Source organism: Meles meles, chromosome 5, assembly GCF_922984935.1.
Source record: "Meles meles chromosome 5, mMelMel3.1 paternal haplotype, whole genome shotgun sequence".
Taxonomy (NCBI): domain Eukaryota; kingdom Metazoa; phylum Chordata; class Mammalia; order Carnivora; family Mustelidae; genus Meles; species Meles meles.
The window spans coordinates 116,997,330-117,021,918 of record NC_060070.1 but is presented as its reverse complement, the minus strand read 5'-3'; the positions used below and the strand labels follow the sequence as shown (position 1 = coordinate 117,021,918).

The window sequence follows — 24,589 nt, the reverse complement described above, 5'->3', positions numbered from 1 at the left end:
TTTAGCTCAGTTCAGTTGCAGGAATGATCCATGGGTTCCAATGTGTTGCCAAGTACCCTTCCTTTGGAATCAATAAAAATCTATTGAACAACATACAAAATCAAACAGTTAAACATGCAATATATTGAATCAATATATATCTATTGAATAACAAAAAAATCAAACTGTACAGTTAAATGTACACAACTTTTGTTAATTATACTTCAGTAAAGCTGGGGGGAACCCCATGTTATGTAAATTCAAATGGGAAATTGTCAATAACAGTAAGTCCAAGGGTAGCATGTCAGGGCTCGGATTCAATTTCTGTGTATTCCTCCCCTCCCAGTTGATACTGTGTTGGCTTCATCTTCCCGCTGGTAGCAAGATGCTTGTAGCTTTTTCCCAAATCATGTCTAGTCCCAACCAACAGGAGAAGAGGAGGGACAAAGTCTTTTTTTATGGCTCTTTTCAGAAGTGGGAAACCTATCCTGGAAGACTCTTAGGCTTTACCTCATTTCAAAATTAGGACATGTGCCGTATTCTAATTGGATCACTGGCAAGGGAAATGAGATTGTTATTGTTATTAGTCTAATCATCTGGAGTTCAATTGATATTAGAAGCTGCTCACATCATCACTATAGGATTCTTTTTCTATATTTTGAAGTCATCTGGGAGTTGCAAATGTTTCTATTGTCAGCCAAAGATTGGCAGAGCACTAGAGATACTGAATAAGGAATGGACTTCTCTGAATGATTTGAGAACCCAAGAAGTCATATTGAATGAAACCCATAAACTTGATGCTGTTTCTTTCTTTCTTTCTTTTTTTTTTTTTTAAGATTTTATTTATTTGACAGAGAGAGTGAGCACAAGCAGGGGGAGTGGCAGGCAGAGGGAGAAGCAGACTCAACCGGGAGCCAGATGTGGGACTTGATCCCAGGACCCTGGGATCATGACCAGACCCAAAGGCAGACGCTTAATGACTGAGCCACCCAGGCACCCTGTTGAAGCTGTTTCTCATAGATTGTCTATTTGCCTAAGTATAAGGAATCTCCAGAATGGGATGCGGTATAAACCATATTTCTTTTGAATGCATGTTTGTTAAACATATTTTCCTGTCTTTTAAAAACTCTGCAGTCAGAAAACTGACACTGCTGGCTTTCGCCATGGCTATCTTGCTGTGAGTCCACATCTATTAGGCGACAGGCAAACCTAAGAGCATTAGGGACCCTATCCTTCCAGTTAGGCACACTCACATGACTATATTAAATAAAAGTGATCACTTCAGGTTATACTTGCAACACTTACCTTTTTTTATTGCTGTAGAATAAGGTAATGAAGATTGTACATTATTGGCATTGGATAATCAATTGCACAGTATCTGACTCCTGTCCTATCCTGGTACCTTGGATAATATTGTTTGTGTAATTTTGCATGAAAAAATTGATTTTTTCCCAAAATAATTTTTCTACAATGTATCTGATCTTTTTTCTTTTTTTAAATCCTCACCACAAAAGTAAAACAGTTGCTTTATTTCACCAAAGGGTCGATAATTGAGAAAGTGAAAATCACCCTGCGTACAAAGCTAAAGAGAATGTTAACTTTCTCAAAATAGAAATGGAAGCCTCCTGGTAATACTGGCATCACTTACAAATGTTTTGAAAAATCCTTTGCCCACCACTCCCCCCCCCCCCACCACCTTCCAAATAAAGGCCGTACCTGAGAACCTCAGGAAAGTAATAATCTATTTTTAAGGAAACCCTTCAAATTTCAGGCACAAACACATTCATTAACACCGACGTGCAACACCAAATAGGCTCACAGGACAGAAGGAAACACGAAAAGTCAGATGGTTGCCCTTAAAAGCAACAGCAATTAAGCACTTGAAGGTGGTTTGGGTTGTTGGATAATTGTGTCCCTTTGAAGGACTCAAGAGTCAGAGTTAAAGTCTCTTGCAAGGAGATCACGTCAAACTTGGTGCTTCCCCTCCGACGGAGATGGCGAGCAGGCTGTTGCTTATTCAGTACACTTGCTGTACTTACCCTAATTTCCGTGGAGGGTGTGTCCTCACCTTCTTTCTTCACCCCACCCCTGCGCTTGGAGGAAAGGCAATCCTCTGGGGGAGGAGAACGGAGCCCTGTGCGTGCTTAAGACGAGAGGAGGGTGCAGGAGACAGCGCCATGGGAGGGGAGAGGTTGTGATCGCGCATGGGGGACGGAGGAGAGGAGGAAAGAAGGAGCCAGAACGTGGGGACACTCCGGACTTTGTCTCCGGCGCTGTGCCAAGCGCTTTTGCAGGAGATTCACACCAGGCTCCCGGGGCTCCCTCCCCCAGCTTCAGTCTCCTCCCACCTGAGGAAATAAATATAGGAAGCCTCGCTTTAAAATGGAGCAGGGAAGACAGCGCGGGAGCTCACACCCAGGTACCACCCCTTGCAGCCTACAGAACCGGCAGCAAGTGGCAAGGTAATAACTGGCTATTTTATTCTTAGGGTCGGCACACTACAACCCAAACGTGTCAAGAAGAAAATCTCGGGGGCGGATTCGAGTAAGTAGACACAGCAAAGATAGCCTCGCCATGGTCTGGCCGTCTCACGTGGAGGGAGGCTCAGGAGGTGGTGCGGGTCGCAGCCTCCAGCGCTTTCCTTGCGCGGCCCGCCTCGGCTCTCGGACTTGAAGCCTGCAGCGCAAGAAGGCGGTGGGGGTGCATGGCAAGTTTTCCAGGGCCCCCAGCTGGTCGCAGCTGGCCGTCTGCACCCCACACACATCCCTTCAGGGTTCTGAGCACCCCCTCTAGGCTGAGGGGAGGTGCGGGGGGCCTGAGCGGGGGGGGGGGGGGGGGGGGGGCGGCGGGCGGGGAGGGGGCAGACTCACTTTGCACCTGGTGCACGAGTGGGAAAACAGGAGGGCAGTAATGAGTCTCAAATTAAAATAAAACAAAACAAAACATTCTTTTGAGCCACTTGCCTAAAACCATTAAGTTAGAAAATCCTGCTGGCTCTATCTTCAAAATTCACCTCAAACACCTTAAATCCATACATCGCCTACTATTTCAACCACTAGCACTCTTGTTTAAGCACCTTCTTCCCCCCCCCCCCCCCAATTCAGGTCCCGAATCCAAATAATCATACTTCTAAGATACCTTGTCTTTTCTTTTTGCTCTTTTCGTTTATAAAGGAAAGAACAGAAATACACACACACACACACACACACACACATTTTAAAGATTTTATTTATTTACTTGAGACAGAGAGAGAGCACAAGGAAGGACAGAGGGAGAAGCAGACTTCCTGCTGAGCAGGGAGCTGGATGAGGGGGCTTGATCCCAACACCCCAAGATCATGACCTGAGCTGAAGGCAGATGCTTAAGAGACTGAGCCCCCCAGGTGCCCAGAAAGAACAGAATTATTCAAATTTGCTTGACATTCTTAAATTTCGAGTAACTCAAACAGGAAATAATTTTGGTTACAAAATTAGAATATAAAAAACTGACAAATCAAAATAAAAGTTGACTTTTTCTAGCTTAATTATAATACAATGATTGCATACTTCTAGAGTGAAAAAAAAACAACCCTTTATCATTATATAGATTGACACAATAACTGTCAATGCATTGATTTTAAAAAAGAAAATTCTGCGGACTGGTGACTCTTAGAGTTCTTGGACCAAATTCCAGTCTCTGTGTGGGGGGTGAGTTCCCCCCAACACGACACGATTCTTGGACACCAGCAGGGTGTCCAACTCAGCTCCGATGCATCCACCAGGAGATAGGCTCAAATCCTACACGTTAAGGATTCAGTCTCACAAGACTGTTCCCCCCACCCCCACCCCATTTCAGATGCCAGTAGCAAGCCCCAGGCTCTTACTTACGCTTCTGACAGGCCCCCTACAGATTGGAGGTTCCAAAGACATCCTCCTTAGGTTTGATTAACTTGCTAGAGTGGCTCACATAACTCAGGGAAAACACATTTACCAGTTTATTAAAGGATGTGATAAAGAATAAAAACCAACAGCAGGTGAAGAGATACTTTGGTTGAGATCCTTAACCAAAAGAGATTCTATTATGGAACTTGAGGCCTGGGTCAGTAGCATGTAGGAAATTTCTAGTTCCGCAAGTGTAGAAGCTTGTCAGGGAAAAAAAAGGACCAAAAACTGTCCATTTGGGTTTTTATGGAAGCTTCATCACATAGTGTAAACTGGCTAAGTCATTGGCCGATTCAACCTCTAGCCCCCTTTCCCTCCCCAGAGGTTCCAGGTGGAGGGGGTGGAATTGAAAGTTCCAACACTTTCAGTCACATGGTTGGTCTTCCTGGCAACTAGAACCTGCCCTTGGATGGGGTCCAGAAGTCACCTTCATTATTAACAAGGCACCCATTTCACTTTTATGGTTCTGAGCAATTTTAGGAACTGTGGCTGAAGGCCAAATATATATTTCTCAGATATCTAATATATCTAATATATATAATAGATTTATTTATATATTATATATATTATATAATATATTATATTTATTTATATATTATTTATTTATAATATATAATAGAATATATATATTTCTCAGATATATAATATATCTGTCAGATATATTATATATCTGTCATTTATAATATATAATAGAATATATATATATCTCAGATATATAATATATCTGAGAAATATATATCTCAGACCAAATATATCTGAGAAATATATATTTGGCCATCCGAAGAAGGCTACTTCAAAGTGTGATGGCCCCGAATTCCAAGGAAATATCTTAGCTTACCACTACGCTAAACGAGCATTGACCAAAGCATTTGACCCCAGTGATAGTGTATGTGCGGCTATTGTTTATTTTCAAGATGGATTGAGGGTATTCCTGATAGATAGCCAAAGTTCTGATGGTAAATTGCTTGATTAGTATTCTGGATCTAAGGAAATTGAACTGATTTCTTTGGTGATGTGGGGTACACATTTCACTGGGGTTGTTGCTAAAGAGCAGCTCCAAAATGTCCTTTACAAAAAGGCCATATCAGGAACCTCAGGAAAGTAATAGTCTAGTAATTTATAACGGCAAACTTAAAATTCTAAGTATTACAAAGGATCCATTTGCTGTGCCCAGCTTTATCATCAGTAAGTATAAATAGTCTTCCCCAAATATCCACCTAAACAGCTTCTGTATGAATGGAAACTTGGAGATTAAGTGTTTTGAAAGATTATCCTGCAAAAATCAGGGAAACACTACCTGTGGCCTCAATTGAAAGGGTTTCACTGGGAAATCATAAAGGACTCTTATGTATCTTCCAGGAATAACTGATCTTTGGAAGAAGACTACCAAACCAAGAACTTCAGATCGAACCAATGATGATGTGGAGAATTTTGACTCCAGACAGCAAAACAAGATACATTTTTTGGTATCTGCCCTTTTTCTTTCATTTGCTCTACTGATCATTGTACTTTGGTGCCCCCTAGAAGTGAACAAAAAATTTGTAATTCTTTTTTTTTTTTTTTTTTAAGTAGGAGCCACACCTAGCATGGAGACCAACACAGGGCTTGAAGTCAGGACCCTGAGATCAAGACCTGAGCTGAGATCTAGAGTTGGATGCTTAACTGAGCATCCAGGTGCCCCCACAGATCTACATTTTTAATCTTTTTTTAAAAAATATTTTATTTGTTTATTTGACAGACAGCGATCACAATTAGGCAGAGAGGCAGGCAGAGAGAGAGAAAAGAAGAAGCAGACTCCCTACTGAGCAGAGAGCCTGATGTGGGGCTCGATCCAAGGACTCTGGGATCATGACCTGAGCCGAAGGCAGAGGCTTTAGCTCACTGAGCCAACCAGGCGCCCCTACATTTTTAATCTTAATCCTCTAATATTTCTGTACCCATTGAAGAAAGGCAAAACGTGTGTGTGTGTGTGTATGTGTGTGTGTGTGTGTTTTCAGGCTATAGCTATTATTCTAAATCTAACTGATAAATGCATTTTTCATTCTCCACCTGATTTGACTAACAAAAATTTAATAGCTGTTCCTTTCACACTTCAAAAGATAAATTTTCTTCTGCCAGTCTCTTCTAGAATTTGAATCTTACTCAGTATTAAATCCTAACCTTCAGTTCTATCAAAATTGGATACTGAACCCAAAATACTTATGCTTATTACAAAATACTTATGCTGAGGGGCACCTTGGTGGCTCAGTCATTAAGCATCTGCCTTCAGCTCAATTCATCATCCTGGGGTCCTGGGATCGAGCCCCACCAGACTCCCTTCTCAGCAGGAGGCCTGCTTCTCCCTTTCCCACTCCCCCTGCTTGTGTTTCCTCTCTCACTGTATCTCTGTCAAATAAATAAAATCTTAAAAAAGAAAAAAAAGAACAAAATATTTATGCTGACACAAGCAAGCTTACGGGAATAGACACAAATATTGAGGCTATCCTTGCTGTATTATTCTGTTATATTCAGTGATTTCCCCAGCCTCCACTCCAGGGGATTAATGAGTGTCTTGCTTTCACTGGGATCAATGATACTTGTACTCCCCATTCAATTTGCGTGACAGTAAGCTACTTTGTTTTATGTGTACCTTATTACACAAACCTATCTTTTGTACATGGAATAACATTTAGAGAATTTGCAATGTTTATAACATCTACTCCTATAGGAAACTCTTTCCCTGAGAAAGATACTCAGAGACCTAAACAAGGGAAGCATGGACTATTCGAGAGAGCTCCCAGGACAGAGAACTGACTCCCTCTTCATGTATATTTGGGGTGCTCCAATTCCAATTGTAGGAATAATACAGCAAGAAAAGCTGGTATAAAATTTGCCTTTGACCCTAGCAGAAGTCACAAGTGACACTACCTCTCCTCTGAAGATGCAACAAACTGGTTAAAGTTTAAAATAAATGGTGGTTATAAATGATTAAATACCTTTGTTTTTTTCTTGCCTAGGTAAGAACTTTGTTTTATAGCAAACACTGCCTGCAGCACTGACGTAAAACGCTATTGGTTAGGTAGAAGAGTTGCTAGTTAAGTTAAAAGAATGACTATCTGGCTCTCTAGAACAAATACAGATGGATTTGGGGACCTGATGTCATGGCCCGGTTTTGGCTCTTTCCTTGGCAACCTATTAACAGGACTAATGACCAATTTGTTTCCAGTAATTACGTATTCTAGTTGACCCATGTATCCTGTCCAGTCTTACATGCCACTGTGCAGTCATTCTGTTTTTAGGTGGTTCAGTTTCTCATCTGGCAACAAAAGGCTCATGTGAGACTAACTGCAGGGCAAATGCGGACAGTGTTCTCCAAACAGCCTGCGATCAATGGATTCTGACAATGGTGTGGGTCTGAACCAGGCAGATGGATGTCCTCAGGGCTGGCCAATGTCCTTTGGCCAAAAGGTGACATTGAAAAGTAAAAAAAAACAGCCCTAGGAACCTGCCCCGGAAGTTGGCAGATAAACTCTAATGTTGCCTACCACACAGAAACAACTCTTGCAGAATACTTTAACCAGGAAAGACCACTCAGCAATTGTGATGCAACAAGATATAGAAAGGCCATGAAGGCCATTTACTCTGTAACTGTGTTTAAAGCCAGACAGAGACAAGGACACTTCAATCAAGACCACATTAATCTTCCTGCCTCTTACCTAAAAATTGCCAAGATAATCACCAAATTGCCCCCTTTTTACAAAACTGGCCTCTGCTCCTCTAAACAGTCCTTAGAATCACCCAGCCAAATCCTGTAATAGGCTCCCCACAACTCATCTCTGTAAAGAGGCTTTATGTTCCTGGATTATTGCCTCTCTCCTGAAGCAGCGCATCAAATACAGTTCAACGTTGTCTGACCACGCATGTGCCATCACTGGTTGGCTGGTGGTAACTGCTATGGTCTGAACATTTGCATGCTCCCCAAAATCACATATTGAATTCCCAACCCCCAAGGTGATGGTATCAGGAGGTGAGGCCCTTAGGAGGGTTCCTCCTCATTAATGTGATTAGTGTCTTTGTAAAAGAGGCCCAGAAAGCTTAAGCGCTTCAGACATGCAGCCACATAAGGACACAGCGAGAAGGCTGTCTACGAACGAGGAAGATCTCCCCAGATACCAAATCTGCCAGTGCTATGATCTTGGACTTCCCAGCTTCCACAACTGTGAGAAATAAGTGCTTCTTGGTTTTAAACCACCCGGGTCTAGAATATTTTGTGGTGTGAACAAACTAAAACAGTGCCCACCCAAATCTAGGGAGGCCATTTTGGAACCTACCTGTTCCAGTACTTTCCATCCCTCAAACCCTGCCCTGGCTCACGCCCAGTAGATCTGCTCCAAAATCTTTTGAAATTAGAATGAAGATAACTTTGGATTCTTGGGCAAGCACTGATGAGATAATTCAATTTGGCCTGAAGGGATTAAGTTCAGACTAGACAATTACTTGGAATGGATTTTACTGAAAGGATCTGTAGGCATAGGCCATCCCTCCCTGAGGCTGTCCAAGATGTGGGGTTGTTCAGATGCCAATATTCAGCACAGATTCTGGGCCTACCCTGATTTCTTCCGAGTTCTTTTTTTTTTTTTTTTTAAGATTTTATTTATTTATTTGACAGACAGAGATCACAAGTAGGTAGAGAGGCAGGCAGAGAGAGAGAGAGGGGGAAGCCGGCTCCCCACTGAGCAGAGAGCCCCATGTGGAGCTCGATCCCACGATCCCAGGTTCATGACCCGAGCAGAAGGCAGAGGCTTTAACCCACTGAGCCACCCAGGTGCCCCCCAAGTTCTTTTTTGACAGGGTGTTTGAGCTTGCCTATTCTGAACCAGGTAGTACCAATTCCAGAAAGGAGGGCTTGCAGCGAGAAACCATGGTGGACTCTGTCTGAGAACTTTAACCTTCCACTGGTGTTTTACATGGAAGAGGACCAGGAGGAGCACATATTTGGTAGGTGGCCATGGCCCACACCTCCTCTTCAGTTTCCAACCTTCCCCTACTTTCCCACCCCCATCTGTCTCAGAGCACCCCCCAATACCACCCCCTGCCCCCCAGGGGTGGAGGTTCATGAATCCCTTCTCTGGTTGCAGGCCACCTTGGTGCAGACCTTCATCGCATCGAGGAGCACAGCCACACCCTGACTCAGCTGGAGAGCTGGTTCACAGACGAAGGCCATGCCTGAGTCACTGTAGACGGACCACCTGAGACAAGGCGGCAACTGTTCAATATGATCTGGAGCCTGGGGAGCTGGGACTCTGACCAGCAGGCTCAAGGTAGCTGCCCTTGGCTGAATTGTGGAGCTGTGGGGCATCTTGGTTTCTTCAGGAATCTCGGGGGTGGCTGGAAATCCAAGTGCTCCGATGAGTCCTTGAAGAGAGTGCCTGGAGCTGCAGCCATCTTTGTGGCCTGCTGTCTGTTACAGGAAGGTGGTCGGGAGGTGTGTGGATGGGGCAGCCCAGAAGGCCGGGGTTGGGGTAACCCCACTTGATGTCTCTTTAGGGGTTCTGGCCTGTCCTGGGGTCCCAATTGTGAGCCTGCCTCACCAGGGCACTGTCTTCACAGGCCTCAAGATGCTGCAGCTGGTCTGGAGCCAGCCCCTGACCAAAGACAGCCGGGCAGCCTCCCCCCGCACACAGCTATTCACCGGGTCCAAATCTGCCTGCCAGGGCAGGCAGGACCCTCTCTGAGGCTTTCCCAGGCTTCCTGTACAAGATGGCAGCTTATCCTAGATTCCCTTAGATTTCTCTCTATTAGTCATAAAGGACTGATTACCCCTGGGCAATTAGGAGGTGAGGGGAGGTTTTGCTTTGGTGAGAAATGGCATGGATAAAAGTTTGAATCTGTGACCCGATCTTGTTCCTCTCAGAACTTCTAGGCATATGTCTGAGACATGTCTTCTAAATATAAGAAAGTGTTCGACAGGTGAACATATCCAATGTGCAAATGTCTCTGTGCAGTCTTCTTTCCTTTGGATAAGCTTATCTGGCCCAGGAGGGGCTTCCAGCAGGTCCAGCACTGAGACCTGCGAAACCCTGAGGAGCTGGCCACCTGTGCTGCCTCCCGGAGATGCTGCCCAGCACTGGAGCATGAAACAGAAAAGACCGCTCTTTGGCGAGCTGCTTTTCTCACATCTGGAGCTTGGTCAGGCTGCTTTGGGGTGAATGAAGACAGGGGTTTTTAGAAAAGAAAGCACCCTCTCCAGCATTCCCCTGGATCTTAAAAGGCAGACAAATGTGAGAAGCAATGTGTGTGGGTTTTGGGGGGGGGGGGGTGTGTGTGCTGTGGGTGAGTGGTTGGGAGGAGGGTCTAAATGGAGACAGACACCGGTTCTACTCCAGTTGCCGGGTGAAGTAGGCACCCAGGCAGCCTGGCGAACCTTAGGTCCCCAGGCATTGTCCCTGATTGCTAGAAGTTTGGAGTGGTGACAGCGTGTTCCGGGAGCAAAAGATCCTGAAGTCCCTTAAGGTATGAATAAATCAATAGTAAGACTTCCTAAATATCTTTCTAGAACTTTCCCAAATGTCAGATTCACACTTGGATCTGCCGAGCCATGATGATGGCAAGCTAAACATGTCCTCACTTGAACTCCTCCTGTTCAAGCGTCTCCTCTAGCCACCTGTGTCTCAAAATGAGGCCTTTCCTTGCAGGTGAGAGAAGACAGTGCCCTGATGACAGGGCAAGTGGTGAAAATGCTAGGAAGTGGTTGAATTTGGAATATGTTTTAAAACCAGCAAGATTTATTAATTTCATGGTTTTTGGCCAGTTATACACAAACGGTAAGATCACGCTCATGGTAGAAAAACACTCATGAGTCTGGCTGGAAGAAAACCATACTATTCTCGAAGGGAGTATTATGCTTACTTCTTAATTGATAATTGAAAGATTAATGACTCAAAAAGTAGAGGGAAACCTCTTTTTTTTAAGACAAATGCAGGGACGCCTGGGTGGCTCAGTGGGTTAAAGCTTCTGCCTTCAGCTTGGGTCATGATCCCAGTGTCCTTGGATCAAGTCCCACATGGGGAAATCTCTGCTCAGCAGGGAGCCTGCTCCCCCCCCCCACCTGCCTCTCTGCCTACTTGTAATCTCTGTCAAAGAAATAAATAAAATCTTAAAAAAAAAAAAGACAATTGCAAAAAACTGTTTTCTTCCTCAATTAAGTTTCATACTAAGAATTATCAAATTAACATTCTGCCTTCTTGGGACTGTAATTCTGATCTCTAAATCCATTTCACTAGAGATCACTAGAGATTTCTGCAGGGGCACAACTCCCATATTAATAATGCAGAAGTTAGTATCTCAAATACTGGAGTGAGACTATATGTATTTAAATCCTAACTCTACCACTAAACAGATTTATGATTTTCAGCAAGTTACTAATCTCTCAGTGCATTAGTTTTCTCATGTAATACTAACTACCTCTAACTATATAGGTATAGTAAAAAAAATTAAAAAAAATTTTTTTGGCTTACATTTCACTGTTTTTCTTCCAATAGAACTATGGTTTTGTGGGTCTCTCCTCCCTTTCTCCAAAAGAGGAGTTCTGATTGACCAGAAGGGCAGATACTCAGTGACTGTTAGGTTGGCGGCCCTGGGAATGCAGGAGAAACAATAAAATAAAAAAGATGGCCAGACTGCCATCTTACCCCTACCCAGGACTTTCCCGTCAGAAGGACATGTCAAGGACACGTCACCTTGAGTAAACCGAAACTTATGCGATAAACAGAAATCAGCCACTTTGGGACTTTCCAACCCCCAACCTCTAACCTTACCAAATATGGTTATGAGCCCCCGCCCTGCCTTGGCCTAATAAAAGCTCACTCAACCCCTTCTCCGGTGCAACTTCGCTGACTCTCCTCTCCTGAGTCGTGGAACCTCGCCAGAGGGCGCCTTTAAACCTTGCCTTGCGCCTATCTCCCCTGGTGTCATGTGTATCTCGCCTGTAAAACCTTACAGTGACTACTCCAGGCTCAGGAATGACCATGTGACCTGTGTTAGTCTAATTAAATATCAGGAAAAGATTTATATTTCATACTTGAGTGGAGAGCTCCCTGCCTCATCTGCTCTCCTGTTAGAAGTGATCAAGGAGGTTTTAGGGCAGCCACTGCCTATGGCAGCCATCTTGTGACGAGCAGAGGAACCACCAATAGTATCCTGCTGAGAGGGAGGACAGCTGGAACCTTGATGTAATTGAGCAAAATGTACTCAGCCAGCCTACCTTTGGATTTCAATTGTTAGATAATAAAAATTAATAAAGGATCCTTGCAAGAAAAGCAGGCAGGGACAGGATCCTTCCCCCCCTCCCCTGCTTAGAGGAAACCATTGTTTCCTTTTAGGATTGTACACCACGCTGGAAGGAGCCCTCCCTCCTTCCCAACGTGGTAGATAGATGACAAAAACCTGATTGTATGATGGGCTTATCAGGGTTAATCAGATTATAACAGCCTGCCAACAAGCCCATAAAATCCCCTAGACTTAGAAACTTTGGTGGTATCCTTCTTGTGTCCCCTCTTTCTTTGGGAGCTTTGTACTATAGTTCAATAAACTTTGCTTTGCTGCCCACCACTTTGGTGTACCTCTTCATTCTTCAGAGCAGCATGACGAGAAACTGCTGGCACTGAAGGAAAAGAAATCCTGCAACGAAATATTCTTATATTTAACATTGTTTCAGCCAGGGTTTTCTTATGCTTGCAGCTAAATACATCCTGTTATAGTGCCTGTGATAATGTGAGGATTAAATGGCAAAGTACCTGAGAAGCATGGACACAATGCTGGGCAGTCACTAAACATGGGTTGTTATTCTAAAGGCTGGGATCCAAAAAATCTGTAGGTTGGCTCTGGCTATAGTCCTGGCCTTGGTAGGATGTAAAGAGGTGTGGGGAATAAGAATGTGCTCAGGGACAAGGGAAAGGAGACTAGACCCCCTATTTTCTTTGGAGCCTATAGTAATGTTTGAGAGAAGTCGGTGTTCCTGGTGAATGGAGAAAGTCTGGGAATAGGTGTCAACTATCCGGTCTGAGCCAATTACATTTGAGGAATGAAGAAGGGATAAGCCAATGATGCTGAGGCCTGGGGTGGGGGGGGATGAGGGAGGTGTTGCTTCTCCCAGTTCTGTAGAAATATAGATTTCTCATTATTTGGCATTAATTAATTTCTTGCCAGGCTTCTTTGGAAGAGTACTTTGGAAGAAGTAACAGATTGAATCTGCTTAATTCACTGTGTGGATGAGGCTTGATGATCCCTCTTTTCTTGACTTGAAAGACCTGTGAGTTTAGGGATTGTATGTTGCTGAAAGCTGAATAAAGGATCAGAGAGTCCAAGACACTTTGATTCACTCGACATTATCGGGTGCCTGCTGCACAGCATGGTGTGAGAGGCTGAGGCATTGTGGGGATGAGATGTCCCTTTTCTCAAGTAATTTCAGTTGGGTCTGAGGCATCTGGAGTGACTCTGGGTGGTGCTTGGGGAGGAAATCTGGGTGGAGATCTGTGACTGGGTAGGATCATCCCATAGTTGATGTCAGAAATGAGACAACCTTGGGCAGAGTGTGAAAGGAGAGGAGAAAAGGGAAGAAGCCAGTGGTGGAATTTGTGGAAACATCAACAGTTAAGGGATTAAAAGCAATAGGGAGCTTGGAAAAGTAAATAATGATCAATTCAGAGGGGTAGGAGACAAATTAGGAAGCAGTTTTGAGAGTGGCTTTGGTGTCAACTACCTCAGAAAAGCCAAGGGGGATGCTGATGAATGTATCCATTGAATCAGCTTTCTAGAAGGTCATGGGTGAACTGATGAGTGGTTTTTCTGTGCTGTTGAATGGGCATGGGTCTGATTATCAAGTTGGCTAGAGGATAGGTGCTGTGGGAATGGAAACACCTTATTTTGTAAGTAGTTTGGTTCTAAAGGGAAAGCGAGATGTTGGGTAGAATAAAGAGGAAGGTAAGTTCTCGAGGGTTCCTGGTAACGTGGAAGACCACTCATGTTTATGAGGAGAAAGAGTGAGAGTGAGAGGCAGCAGATATGGGGAAAGAGGGGTATGGGAATGGCTCCACCCAATCATGGGGGCAATCAACAGTTTGGGGACCGAGAGAATTAGTCTTCCCATCATGGAGTGGCAGAGGACTCTCCACCACCAAAGCCGGTGGTATGACGATCTCTGGTAACAGACGGTGGTACTGGATCATTGTCCAGAGGGCTTAGGTAAGGAGTTTCAGAGATACTCAAAAGTGTTTATGATTGGGGTGTGTTTGGTGTAATGTCCTCATGGCATCTGGAGCTGCAGCAAGGGGACACACGAGGACCTTGTTCCTTGGGATAACAGGGATGGGCAAGGACTGGCAACCCAGGAAAGAAGTCACACCAATGCATCATGTGAATGAGTCATGGGAACACATAATGAATCATGTGAACAGGTAAAGAGAAGTCATACGGATGTACCTTTGGATTTTCTATTTATTTATTTGAACAAAAACATTTGCCATTTACCAGTTTTTTGGTGCTGTAATTTCCAGGGCCGTGCATAAATCTATAGTTTATACACAATGTATCTGATAAATTTCTGCTTTGAAATGTAGTAAAAGCTTCAATAATTTGCAATTAACTAGGCTAGAAAGTGATGTCTCATTGTAATGAAAATTTAATAAAAACACAATTTTTACTTGCACCACATTTTTGAAGCAGTTAAAGCCAGGCTAATAAAAGTTGCCACTTCAAAGTATGGGAACATATTTCTATCAGTGGTTAAGGTAGAATAGTTGTCATAAGTATATTTTGCTTTTTAAATGGTGTGGGTGAGAGATCGTGCTATAAACTAGTTCAAAAGTGTTTGGAAGTAATTTACACTTTCAAGTTGGTCAAGCAGGCACGTTTCATACACAATCTTATTTTCACTCGTCTCTAGGCACATACTTTTTATGGTCTCATTAGAGCCATGGTGGGAAGTCTTTTACCTTGTCCTCCAGGATAACACCCCCCTCCCCCTTCTTCCTCTTGTCTCAAGTGCCTCTGTTAATACTTTGTTACTTTGTATTCCAGAGTCCTAACATTCCACTGGAGTTAATCATGAATACTTAGCACAAAAGTACTAGGAAAACAGAAAGAACGGGCTATCTTAGTGAAGAAGGAAAAGATTCCTTTTGGAGAAGTCCTCCCCTGGTAAGGTAAGGTTGGCTAGGTGCTCATCATGGTAATTCTGAGTAGCCAGGGGCTGCAGGTTGGCGCACATGACTGGGTACCCAGTGATGTCCTATTACTTCTTTAGTACACCCCTTTATTATGGTTAATACAAAGCCCACATGTGCTGCTTTCTGAGTTTTGATTAACATGGAACTGATTTTTCTTATGATACACCTTCAAAAACATTTGCAAATCTCCACCTCCCCAAGTTACCGAGGATTTCTTCACTGACCTGCAGGAAGATAACTTTGTATTTCAGCCCCAAAATCTGTACACAGCCAGTATGATTGACTGGAAGCAGTCTGTTCAGAACCAACCAGTTATTTCCAGATAAAGACAGTCACACTGTTTGTAGACATCTTTTTAATGTTTTACTTTAAAACAAATGAGCCCAGTAAAAGAGAGCAAAGGAGATTACATTTCAATGATAGCTTGAGATGGGTATGAAATTCCTGATTGATTTGTTCTCAGGAACAGACAACTGTATTGTCATACTTGACTTTTAGAACTGCTCACTTAAAATGCACGTAATTATATTAAGTTTCTCTTGCAAAAACACAACCATGTCATTTAAGGCAAAAAATATCAGCTTCTGGGGAGATAAGTTAACGTTTCTGACATTTTCGCAGTCGGGTTGGATGAAGTGATCCATTAATTTTAGTTGCTCTGGTTTCATCCTTTCTTGTGGTTTTGCTTTGCCAATGGGCATGAGAATTAGTCGCTGTGCCTGATTTCCTCCTCTCTATTAGACTTGTTCCACCTGCAAATTGTGAACTTTCAGAATCACTGAGTCAATGGGAGGTGAGAAAGGCACCTTTGAACAGGAGATAAAGACTTAAAAACTCAATAAAGTGTCTCTTACTTAAAACAAAACTGGCAACCCACAGATAATTAATTTAATTGAACAAAATGCAAACGTTTAGACCAGACACAGCAATATTTTTAGTCAACCTCATATAAGGGGATGTTTGCTAGTAAGCATTAGCTTGATCAGCCCTACATATTGAAGGCAGACAAACTTGAACTGAGAAAGCACGTGGCTGCTCAGTGCTCAGCTAAATTGTGCTTCAAGACACCATTTGGCCTTGACCAATGGGACTTCGCTAAGTGTAAATGGGAGACCCCTCTCAACTCTATAGAGAGTAACACAATAGACAAAACCCTGCAGTTTTCATACAGTACAACTATCTCCGAACATCCAAGAGTTTTTGTGCTAGAGTAAGAGATAGACACAAAATAGTCATGGCTTCAATGTATAAAAGTTTTTCACATCATGGTTTATCACATTTTGCTATGATTAAGACCTCAGTGATGCATTTGGAGTTTGTTTCTGAATCTTCAGTCTTCAGCAATGCTGGATGAACTATACTGTGTTGGAGGCCTAAGGAGGGGTCCCCAATACATTCAGAATTCCTGCTGCCAGTGGGGTTCGATCCAGGACAGGGAATATCCAGGAATCAGTGCTACCTGAAAGTTGCTGCCTCCCTCCTCTTCCTCAACTGATAATTGGAGAGAGCCTGCCAAGTGTGTGGCAGGTGTCTGGCTTTAAGCCAGTGGAATGTGTGTGTTTGTGTGTGTGCGTGCGTGTGCGTGTGTGTGTGTGGTGTACAACCTCCTTGGGAGGGTGTATCACAAGTTCAGGTTGAGTGGAAACATAGTAGGTGAAAATTGCATTTTATAATTTACTAAAATTCTGTGCTTCAAAAACAAAAGTCATTGTTTTAAAAGCTTGATAAAATTTTTTTTGACTGGAGTGTAAAATTTAGACCTTAACTTCTGCGTGTCTCCAGCAGCCAAGAAGATGCTGAATGATGCACTCCAGAGGGTGTGCTAGAATCCAGGTGGGTTGAGAAGAGGAGGCGTTGAAAATTTCAGTATTTATCAAAAGGGACAAGGATTTTTAAAGGTTGAGAAGCCTATCTGAGGAAGAGCAGAGAAGTGGTTTACTTGGGGATGGAAGCTGGGTAAAGCCTGGCGAAATTCAGGAGCAAAACAGTGGCAGGGAACTGAGAAGTTAATGGGGAAGAAAGGTAGGAGGAGGATTGGGGATAGGAGAGGGTTGGGGGAGACAGTTGGGGAGGATGGGTGGATTTCAGGGCCTCCTTCTGCCTTTAGACAGCCAGTTGCTATCCCTGCTTTGTCTTCCTGGCCACTGAAGGTTTTTTTTGGAGGAGCACTATGTCCCAAGGAAAAAAACTCTTCCTTCCCTAAGTCCTTCTGTGACTGGAGTGGAACTGAACTGAAGGGCTCTCTGGCTCCCTCTTGCCTTTTGAATGCCGTGATCTTGGCTGAAGTTCTGAGAGCACTAGACAGGTTTCCAACAAGCAGTGGGCGGGGCTTGCTTTCTGGTGACTGCCTCTCTCATTTTGTTTCCCTTGGGTCCTTGCTGCTGTGCTATATGATGTAAGTGCTTCTGATCTGCAGACCCTACCGGGGGTACCTGGCTTCTAACTGTGAATGTGCACACCAGGAAACAGAACCCCTAATTTGAGGTTTGGGGCAACATTCTTGGGGGAGCATAGAAAACATTCGCTACAGTATAAAAAGTAAAGGAAGTTTAGTTACAGCCTTCCATATGCAAAACGTACTAGGTTAATAGCAAAAAACATTCAGGGCATAGTAAAAAATAAACACGTTGCAAAATTCTCCGTTTATATATAAGAATAAGGGATGTTTAGGTAGTCGAATTCCCTAGCAATATTCATTTTCTAAAAAGATCAAGTTCTTCTATTTTGGTTTGTTTTTCTCCCTCGCACTGCTCTCTGAGGGCAAAGCTATTTTTGTTAACTTCACCTACATCCTGGTGTTGTGTCTGGATTCTTTTCAAGCCGTGCTCATCTCAGTCTTACCCAAATGTCTAATTCCCGGGGATCCTGCCTGTATTACCAGTTTAGTGGGAATGGTTTCTCATACTTCCCCCTTCCCTGTGGCAGTCCTGGCAAGCTGGGGTTAGGGGGTGGGGGACGCCATTGTAGAGAGATCAGCCCCAGAGCCCTGGTCCTTCTACTCATCAGTATTGTACTCGGCGTGTGTCGAAGTCGACCGCGTATAAAGTAGATTCAGCCATTGTGGACTATGTTCCCCTGAAGTCACATGTGTCAGATAGTCTGTTTGCCCCACTGGCCCTGAATTTCATTATTTGCACGCGTTCTAATTGAAGAACATTCTCGTCATAAAGGACAACATGGAAATGATGTGCAAAATTGCTTGCCACAGCGCTGAATCACCAAAAGCACACAGATTGACATTCAAATTACATCAATAATAAAATGACTGAATAGGAATGGGTTGGCAGATATCTTGAAAGAAGCAGCCATTTCTATGATTCCCAAGTTCTGCTTTACTCGATACCTTGTTAGCAGTGGTTGATGGTAGCCATTGTGTTTACATATACATTATGGCCTAATTTTGAAAACGTATTTTGTATTTAATCACAAAGCACAAATGCCTGAAATTTGAAGTTGTTTACTCCCGTAATTTCAAAACACAAGAGTCAAATCTTCTAAGTGACCTAATCTTGATATTTTCACACACCCCATAGCGTTAGCAGTGTTTGGTTTCTCAGGATTTTTAACGCAAGGTACGTTACTAAATGAGTGGGTTAATGTTGATGTACCTTGGAATTTCAGCCATCCCTAAACATGCATTTTCATGCAATTAAAAGATAACGGGCTTATTAACTGCCTTTCATGTTCTTCCTGATTCTTGCAATTTCAACTTTTTAGAAGGGCTTTCAAAATAGTTCATGCAACAATATGTATGGCTAAAGGAACTGCTTTGCTAGAAGGAAAATGGAGAACTTATTTCAGTTTGACATGAGGCAAGCTGAGCGCTTCCGTGCTTTCTCCTGCCTTACAAATGCTCTGAGATGATCGTGATCTTCCAGTCCTTAGAGAGTCCGACGCGAAAGCGGTTTCCCTAGCGGGCTGCGGCATGGCATCGAACGTGTCTGTCTCAGTCTCTTCGGGACCCGCCTCTTCATCAGTTATAAACAATTTGGATTCCCTCCATTTGGGGTAAAAATCTTGGCTGCCTCTGGAGCCACTTGACTCACTCCCAGAAAGCTGTATACTCAGTTCCTCTGTCGACCTGATCAGGTTTTGCACCGACAGAGATTTGCCCAAGTCCTTGGGCACCGCGGGGCGGACAGATAACAGAGTCTCTCCCCCCATGTCAAAGCTTTTCCTTAGAGAACGGTCCTTGGTCAGATTTGACTGTGCAACCTGAACATTTTCCTTGGAGGCAACAAGGCAGGTGGTGACATCGGAAATGCTTTCCTGTAAGCCCGCGGGGTTCGGGTGCAGGGTCTCCGGCCTGGGCAGATGCTTGATGGCTGGGAGAGGAGGCGGGATCTGTAAAGTTGTTGGGGCTGCTGGCTTAGGGGCCACGCTTATTTGGTTTGCAAGGTTACTGGCGGCCGCCGCTGCGCAGCCGTCACTTTGACTCATTGGCACCTGTGTTGCTTGGCTGTGCATAGTAGGGCTAAGCGCGTAGAAAGTCTGAGCGCTGAACTCATTTGGCGTCAGGATGAACTGCAGGCCTCGAGAGATGTTGGCACTCGCCGATCTGGATAAGCAGCCGCTGTTCTGCGCCGAACTGGACAGGTCTTTGCTATCCACGGGGCTCTGATAGTCAGATGTCTGTTCACATTCAAATGGTGGGATCTGGAATGAGGCCAAAGTGAGGGCGGAGGCAGAGCCTTTCCGGAGGACCTGTTGATATATATCAAGCAGGCAGTCCAGCTTGGACTCGATGGACTGTACCTAAGGGTGGGGGAAACGGTCACATTTGAGTATAACCTGTCGGAAGAATGGGCTTCGTTTCTAGAGCCACCACAGCATGTATGTCTAGCTGTGTGGGGGTGTGTGCAAGGGATGATTTAGAGGGAGAGGTGAGCTTCGGTCTCTGCATAATATCCCCCCCATACCCCTCCCCCTTAACCTAAAATAGACAATTGATGTTCTCAAAAAAACATATAAGCGCTTTACAAAAGCAGCCGCAAGACCCTCAGCCCAATCAAGTTGCCTTTGCTAAGCTTCCTCCAAGAAATGATTCTGGGAGTCTACAGCAGTCTAGTGAGGAACTCCTCTGATGAAATCAAGACCTTAAATATCAATGTAGGTCATTCTGAATTTAAACATAAAGGTACACAATGCTTCCGAATTAATACTTGAGATATTTTTGATTGGATTCGGGGAGCAATTTGATTTCTGGACAACTGTCTTTTTTTTTTTATTAAGTTTTTAATTTTAATTCCAGTGTAGTTAACAGAAGTGTTATATTAGTTTCAGGTGTACAATATTGTGACTCTGCAATTCCATAAGGTACCCAGTCCTCATATGATAAGTGTACTCTTTAATCCCCTTCACCTGTTTAAATCCCCACCCCCTACTTCCCCTCTGGTAACCATCCGGTGCTCTCTATTATTAGTTAAGACTCTGTTTCTTGGTTTGGACAATTATCTTTGTATGGGAAGATACAGTTTCAGGGCTAATAACTGAGGTTTTTGTTTTGTTTTTTGCAAAAGAGTGAAAAAGAGAGACAGTGACAATCACCAAAACACATACGAAAAATAGATCTGTTATTTTACTGTGGAAAGTCTATAGTTGTTTCCAGGTCACATATTCATCAATGAGATGAAATTGTTCATTCCTTACATGGAAATCCAAGTGCTTTAGAGAACACGGTCTATGCACAAAAAATGTAGTTGCAGTCACTCTTTCTTGATTTTCTTCTTTTAAAACATATTAATAATCACTAGGGCACCTGGGTGACTTAGTCGGTTAAGCGACTACCTTCATCTCAGGTCAAGATCCCAGGGTCCCAGGACTGAGCCCTACGTTGGGCTCCCTGCTCAGCGGGGAGTCTGCTTCTCCCTTGGTCCTTCTCTCTATCAAGTAAATAAATAAAATCCTAAAAAATTTTTAATTTTTTAAATGTACTAAATGTTGTACTAAATGTACTAAATGTACTAAATGATGTACTAAAATACATCAAATGACCTAATTTTTGATTAAGAAAAATTTGGATAGAAAAGTTAGCCACTCCAGTTGGATCATACCTGCTTCTCCACCTTGACCACCCGGCCGAGCATACTGAGGTCATCGGGGGTCTCGTGTTCTGCTGTTATTTTCTCCCGGCTCTTCTTATCTGATGTGATTTGCCCTTTTCCGAGAATTTGGTCAACACTATCAGAGAAAGAGGAGATCAGATTATAAATGCTGAAGACGGAGATTGCCCCCGGCCAGAATGAAGTATTTTGAAAAGAAAAATTAAAGACAATTATCTTTAATTTATGTAAGATGACATAAAAATGAGCTTGTTCCAGTTGATGTGCTTATTTTCTTAACCTGAGAATTACACATGAGATTAATTTTCTCATTTTTCTGGTCTGTGATGAAGTCACTTATGGGCAATCTTCTGGAGGCGAAATTGTCCTGAACTACAAAGTAATTTGTCTGTTTGCATCTCCGACCAGGCATTTCCTGAATCTAACTGCTGAAAATATGACAAAGTCGTAATTATGATTATTTCATGTTAATAGAACAGATGCTTCAGTGAACATTTACTGCACATCTGATATGCGGGAGCTAAGCCCATGGAAAGTGATCATCTCCACCTTTTGGAATTCTAGTTGGAGAATGAGCTGGAAACTTAAGATTAGTTCTACAACTTCTGTAGCTGTTCAATTTTATAAAAACCCTTGTTTTATAATAGTTCTATTAAAGGACTTGGAAGACCATGACCATGCGGGCCGAGACTGTAACACCCCCACAGGATGAGTTAAAACCATTTCCAAGGAGACTTGATCCACTGAAGTGGGAATTACTTTCTTTTGTGTGTGTTGGAGCTGAATTATCAGGAGGATGGACTCAGCTTTCCAGTTTACAGGCAGTGCCCACCTCCTGCCGTGAATCTCATCTATTATACTGCCAACTCCACAAGGACTAAGTCATTATTTTATTAATCTCTGAACGTCCATAGTGCCTGGCACACATTAAGGGTTCAATAACTGTCTGCCGGATAAATGAATGAACGAACGAACAAATTGTGATTTCTAGAATTGATCACCAGGTGGTTTACTAAGGGCCCAGTATATGCCTCCCGCTGAGCTAAGTGTGCTATGGGCATATAAACAAATGTTTAAGACCCTCTCGTTGTGTTTTCAGAACTCTTCAAACACCAACACTGGTAATTTGTCCCTGAGAATGAAGCAAGACTCTTAAAACACTGAGATGACTGGACATTCTTGCTTTTAGAGAACATAATCAAATGCAGTGGGAGTAACAGACCGAAATCTTTTAATCACTCCGTAAGATGCTCACCAGAGAGACGGTGTGGATCTGACACGGAGCAGGACCCCAAGAAAGGCAAAGGCCCAGTCTTGGTCATGAGCAGGGGAACAGACTTGCAGCCAAGAAACAATACAAGAGCCAACTACTCGTTTTTGAGTCCAGTTCTTGGGCAAGATTTAATACCAAGATCATGAGTGTCTCTGTGCTCTGTGGCAGCTCTCAATGGCTGTAGGAGGTCAGAGAAGGGAAAGGTCTGTTTCTAGGGGCCAGATAGTTGGGTAAAATTTGACAAGGAAGAAGGACGGCTTCTTCTTGAAGGATGGTTGGGATTCCGAGAATAACAAAACAACAATAGCAGCAATCATTCAAACCACATCAGCGACAACCATTAACAGTTACTGGGCACTCGGTTAGCGTGTAGGAACTCATTCCATCTTCATGACAACCCTGTCAGGCAAACACATTATCCCTATTTTTACAGATGAGAATACTGAGATATTGCAGGCTGCAGATGGAGGCTTTTCATGTCTGATTAATATCCTTAAATAAAAAATCTACATTAAAAGCAAAAGTCCAGTTATCCATGAAAAGTGAATTAGAACGCTAAGCTTCAGAGAGTTTTCTCTACAGCAGAGAAGTTACTCTTGGACGGTTTTCACGCCTGTTCCTTCCCAACAAATCACATTTGTATTGCTTACCGTGTTTGGAGACTTTTAATTCTACATAACATGTCTAGATGACCAGCAGAATATTGTTCAATGACATCTTTTACATCATAGGGGCGTAAAGTTTCCTTAAACTTCCGTTTTGCAACATGAAATTTCATAATCCTGTAAAAGCAACATGTTCCATGTTAATCTCCATAACTCTGCTAAAAGAAGTTACCCAAATGGCTTGCTAGTAAATATGCGAACTCTGCGGGGGGAAAAAAGTCAAGCATCACATTATTTTAGGTTCCTCCAGAAATGCAACATAAAAGCCCAAGATTATAGTGGGCAATTTAAGAATATCTCATGGGAGGCACACACTGAGAGTCGAAAAACACACAAAAGAGACTTAATGCTAAGTGTTACACGTTTTTGTTGTTCATTGAAACCCTGAGTTAAAATCAAAGTCGAAATGCAATTCTGCCTTTTCTATGTGACCCTCAGAAGTTTAAGAAATAACACCTATACTGCATCCCTTAAGAAATATAAAAATTGTTAAAATGGTCTTTTATGTAACTATGCAATTTCAGATGTAGATATGTCTGCAAAACTGATTCTCTCTAGAGAAATGCATTCATATAGAAATTTATGAAAATTCTGTTTCATAATTTACTTTTGCCGAATACTGCTCAATTAGGTAGCCAAGTTCCTTTTGTTTCAAATGTAACACACTCATCCACTAGGCTTGGATATCTAAGGTTTCAGAACCAGAGATCTCTTTTATTACAATACTTCCCTGACATAGACCTCATGCTTTTTTCTTTTTTTTAAAAAGATTTTATTTGAGAGAAAGAGAGAGAATACGTGAGTGCTCGTGAGTGTTAGAATAAGCAAGGGGGAGGGGCCAAGAAAGGGAGAAGGAGACCCCCTGCTGAGCACGAGCTCTGTTTTAGGACCCTGAGATCATGACCTGAGCCAAAGGCAGATGCTTACCCACTGAGCCACCCAGGCGCCCTGGACCTCATTTTTTAAAAAAATATTTCTTTAAAAAAATTTTTTTAAAAATATTTTTATTTATTTATTTGACAGAGAGAGACAGCGAGAGAGGGAACACAAACAGGGGAAGTAGGATAGGGAGAGCAGGCTTCCTACTGAGGAGGGAGCCTGACTCAGGTCTCCATCCCAGGAACCTGGGATCATGACCCCAGACGAAGGCAGACGCCTAATGACCGAGCCACCCAGGTGCCCCTAAAACAATATTTCATCAATAAATCCCATGATGCCATAAATAGCTAAATTGCCAAGGATAAACAGTTACTGCAATAACTTGGTATTATTTCTGAAGAAAGCAAAGAAGTGTAACATTTTAATGAGTCTATGCAGCCTTAGTGCAGGTAAATGTTAAGCCTGCCAGTGTTTTTTCAACTTTTAAATGGCTCATAGACTCCCGTTATCACACTCATGGATCCCAGGCTGGGGATCAGTCAATTAGGCTCTGCAAATCACAATTTGGTGTCCCTTGGTGGAAAGTGGGAAGATTAGGTCTAAATGT

The 24,589-nt window shown here is 43.1% G+C and overlaps 1 protein-coding gene and 1 long non-coding RNA gene across 5 annotated transcripts in view; one reads left to right on the top strand and one right to left on the bottom strand.

Moving 5' to 3' along the window:
- Nucleotides 1–2,305: 2,305 nt before the first annotated feature.
- Nucleotides 2,306–5,497, top strand: LOC123941283. Of its 2 annotated transcripts, XR_006818253.1 has the most exons (4): nucleotides 2,306–2,398; nucleotides 2,468–2,523; nucleotides 5,259–5,365; nucleotides 5,469–5,497. It is a non-coding gene; the product is annotated as an uncharacterized LOC123941283 (long non-coding RNA). The 2 variants fall into 2 exon arrangements; XR_006818252.1 differs by lacking the exon at nucleotides 5,469–5,497 and having other exon boundaries at nucleotides 5,259–5,466.
- An 8,901-nt stretch (nucleotides 5,498–14,398) lies between these two features.
- The window catches only part of KCNQ5 (potassium voltage-gated channel subfamily Q member 5), a 553,626-nt gene continuing 543,435 nt past the window's right edge, over nucleotides 14,399–24,589 (bottom strand). For all 3 annotated transcript variants that reach the window (XM_046006379.1, XM_046006378.1, XM_046006377.1), the window contains 3 exons: nucleotides 23,089–23,220; nucleotides 21,157–21,283; nucleotides 14,399–19,858 (listed from right to left, as the gene is read on the bottom strand). In XM_046006379.1, coding sequence (XP_045862335.1) covers nucleotides 18,896–19,858; nucleotides 21,157–21,283; nucleotides 23,089–23,220 — 1,222 coding nt within the window. In that variant the 3' untranslated portion in view covers nucleotides 14,399–18,895. The remainder of the gene's footprint in view (nucleotides 19,859–21,156; nucleotides 21,284–23,088; nucleotides 23,221–24,589) is intronic.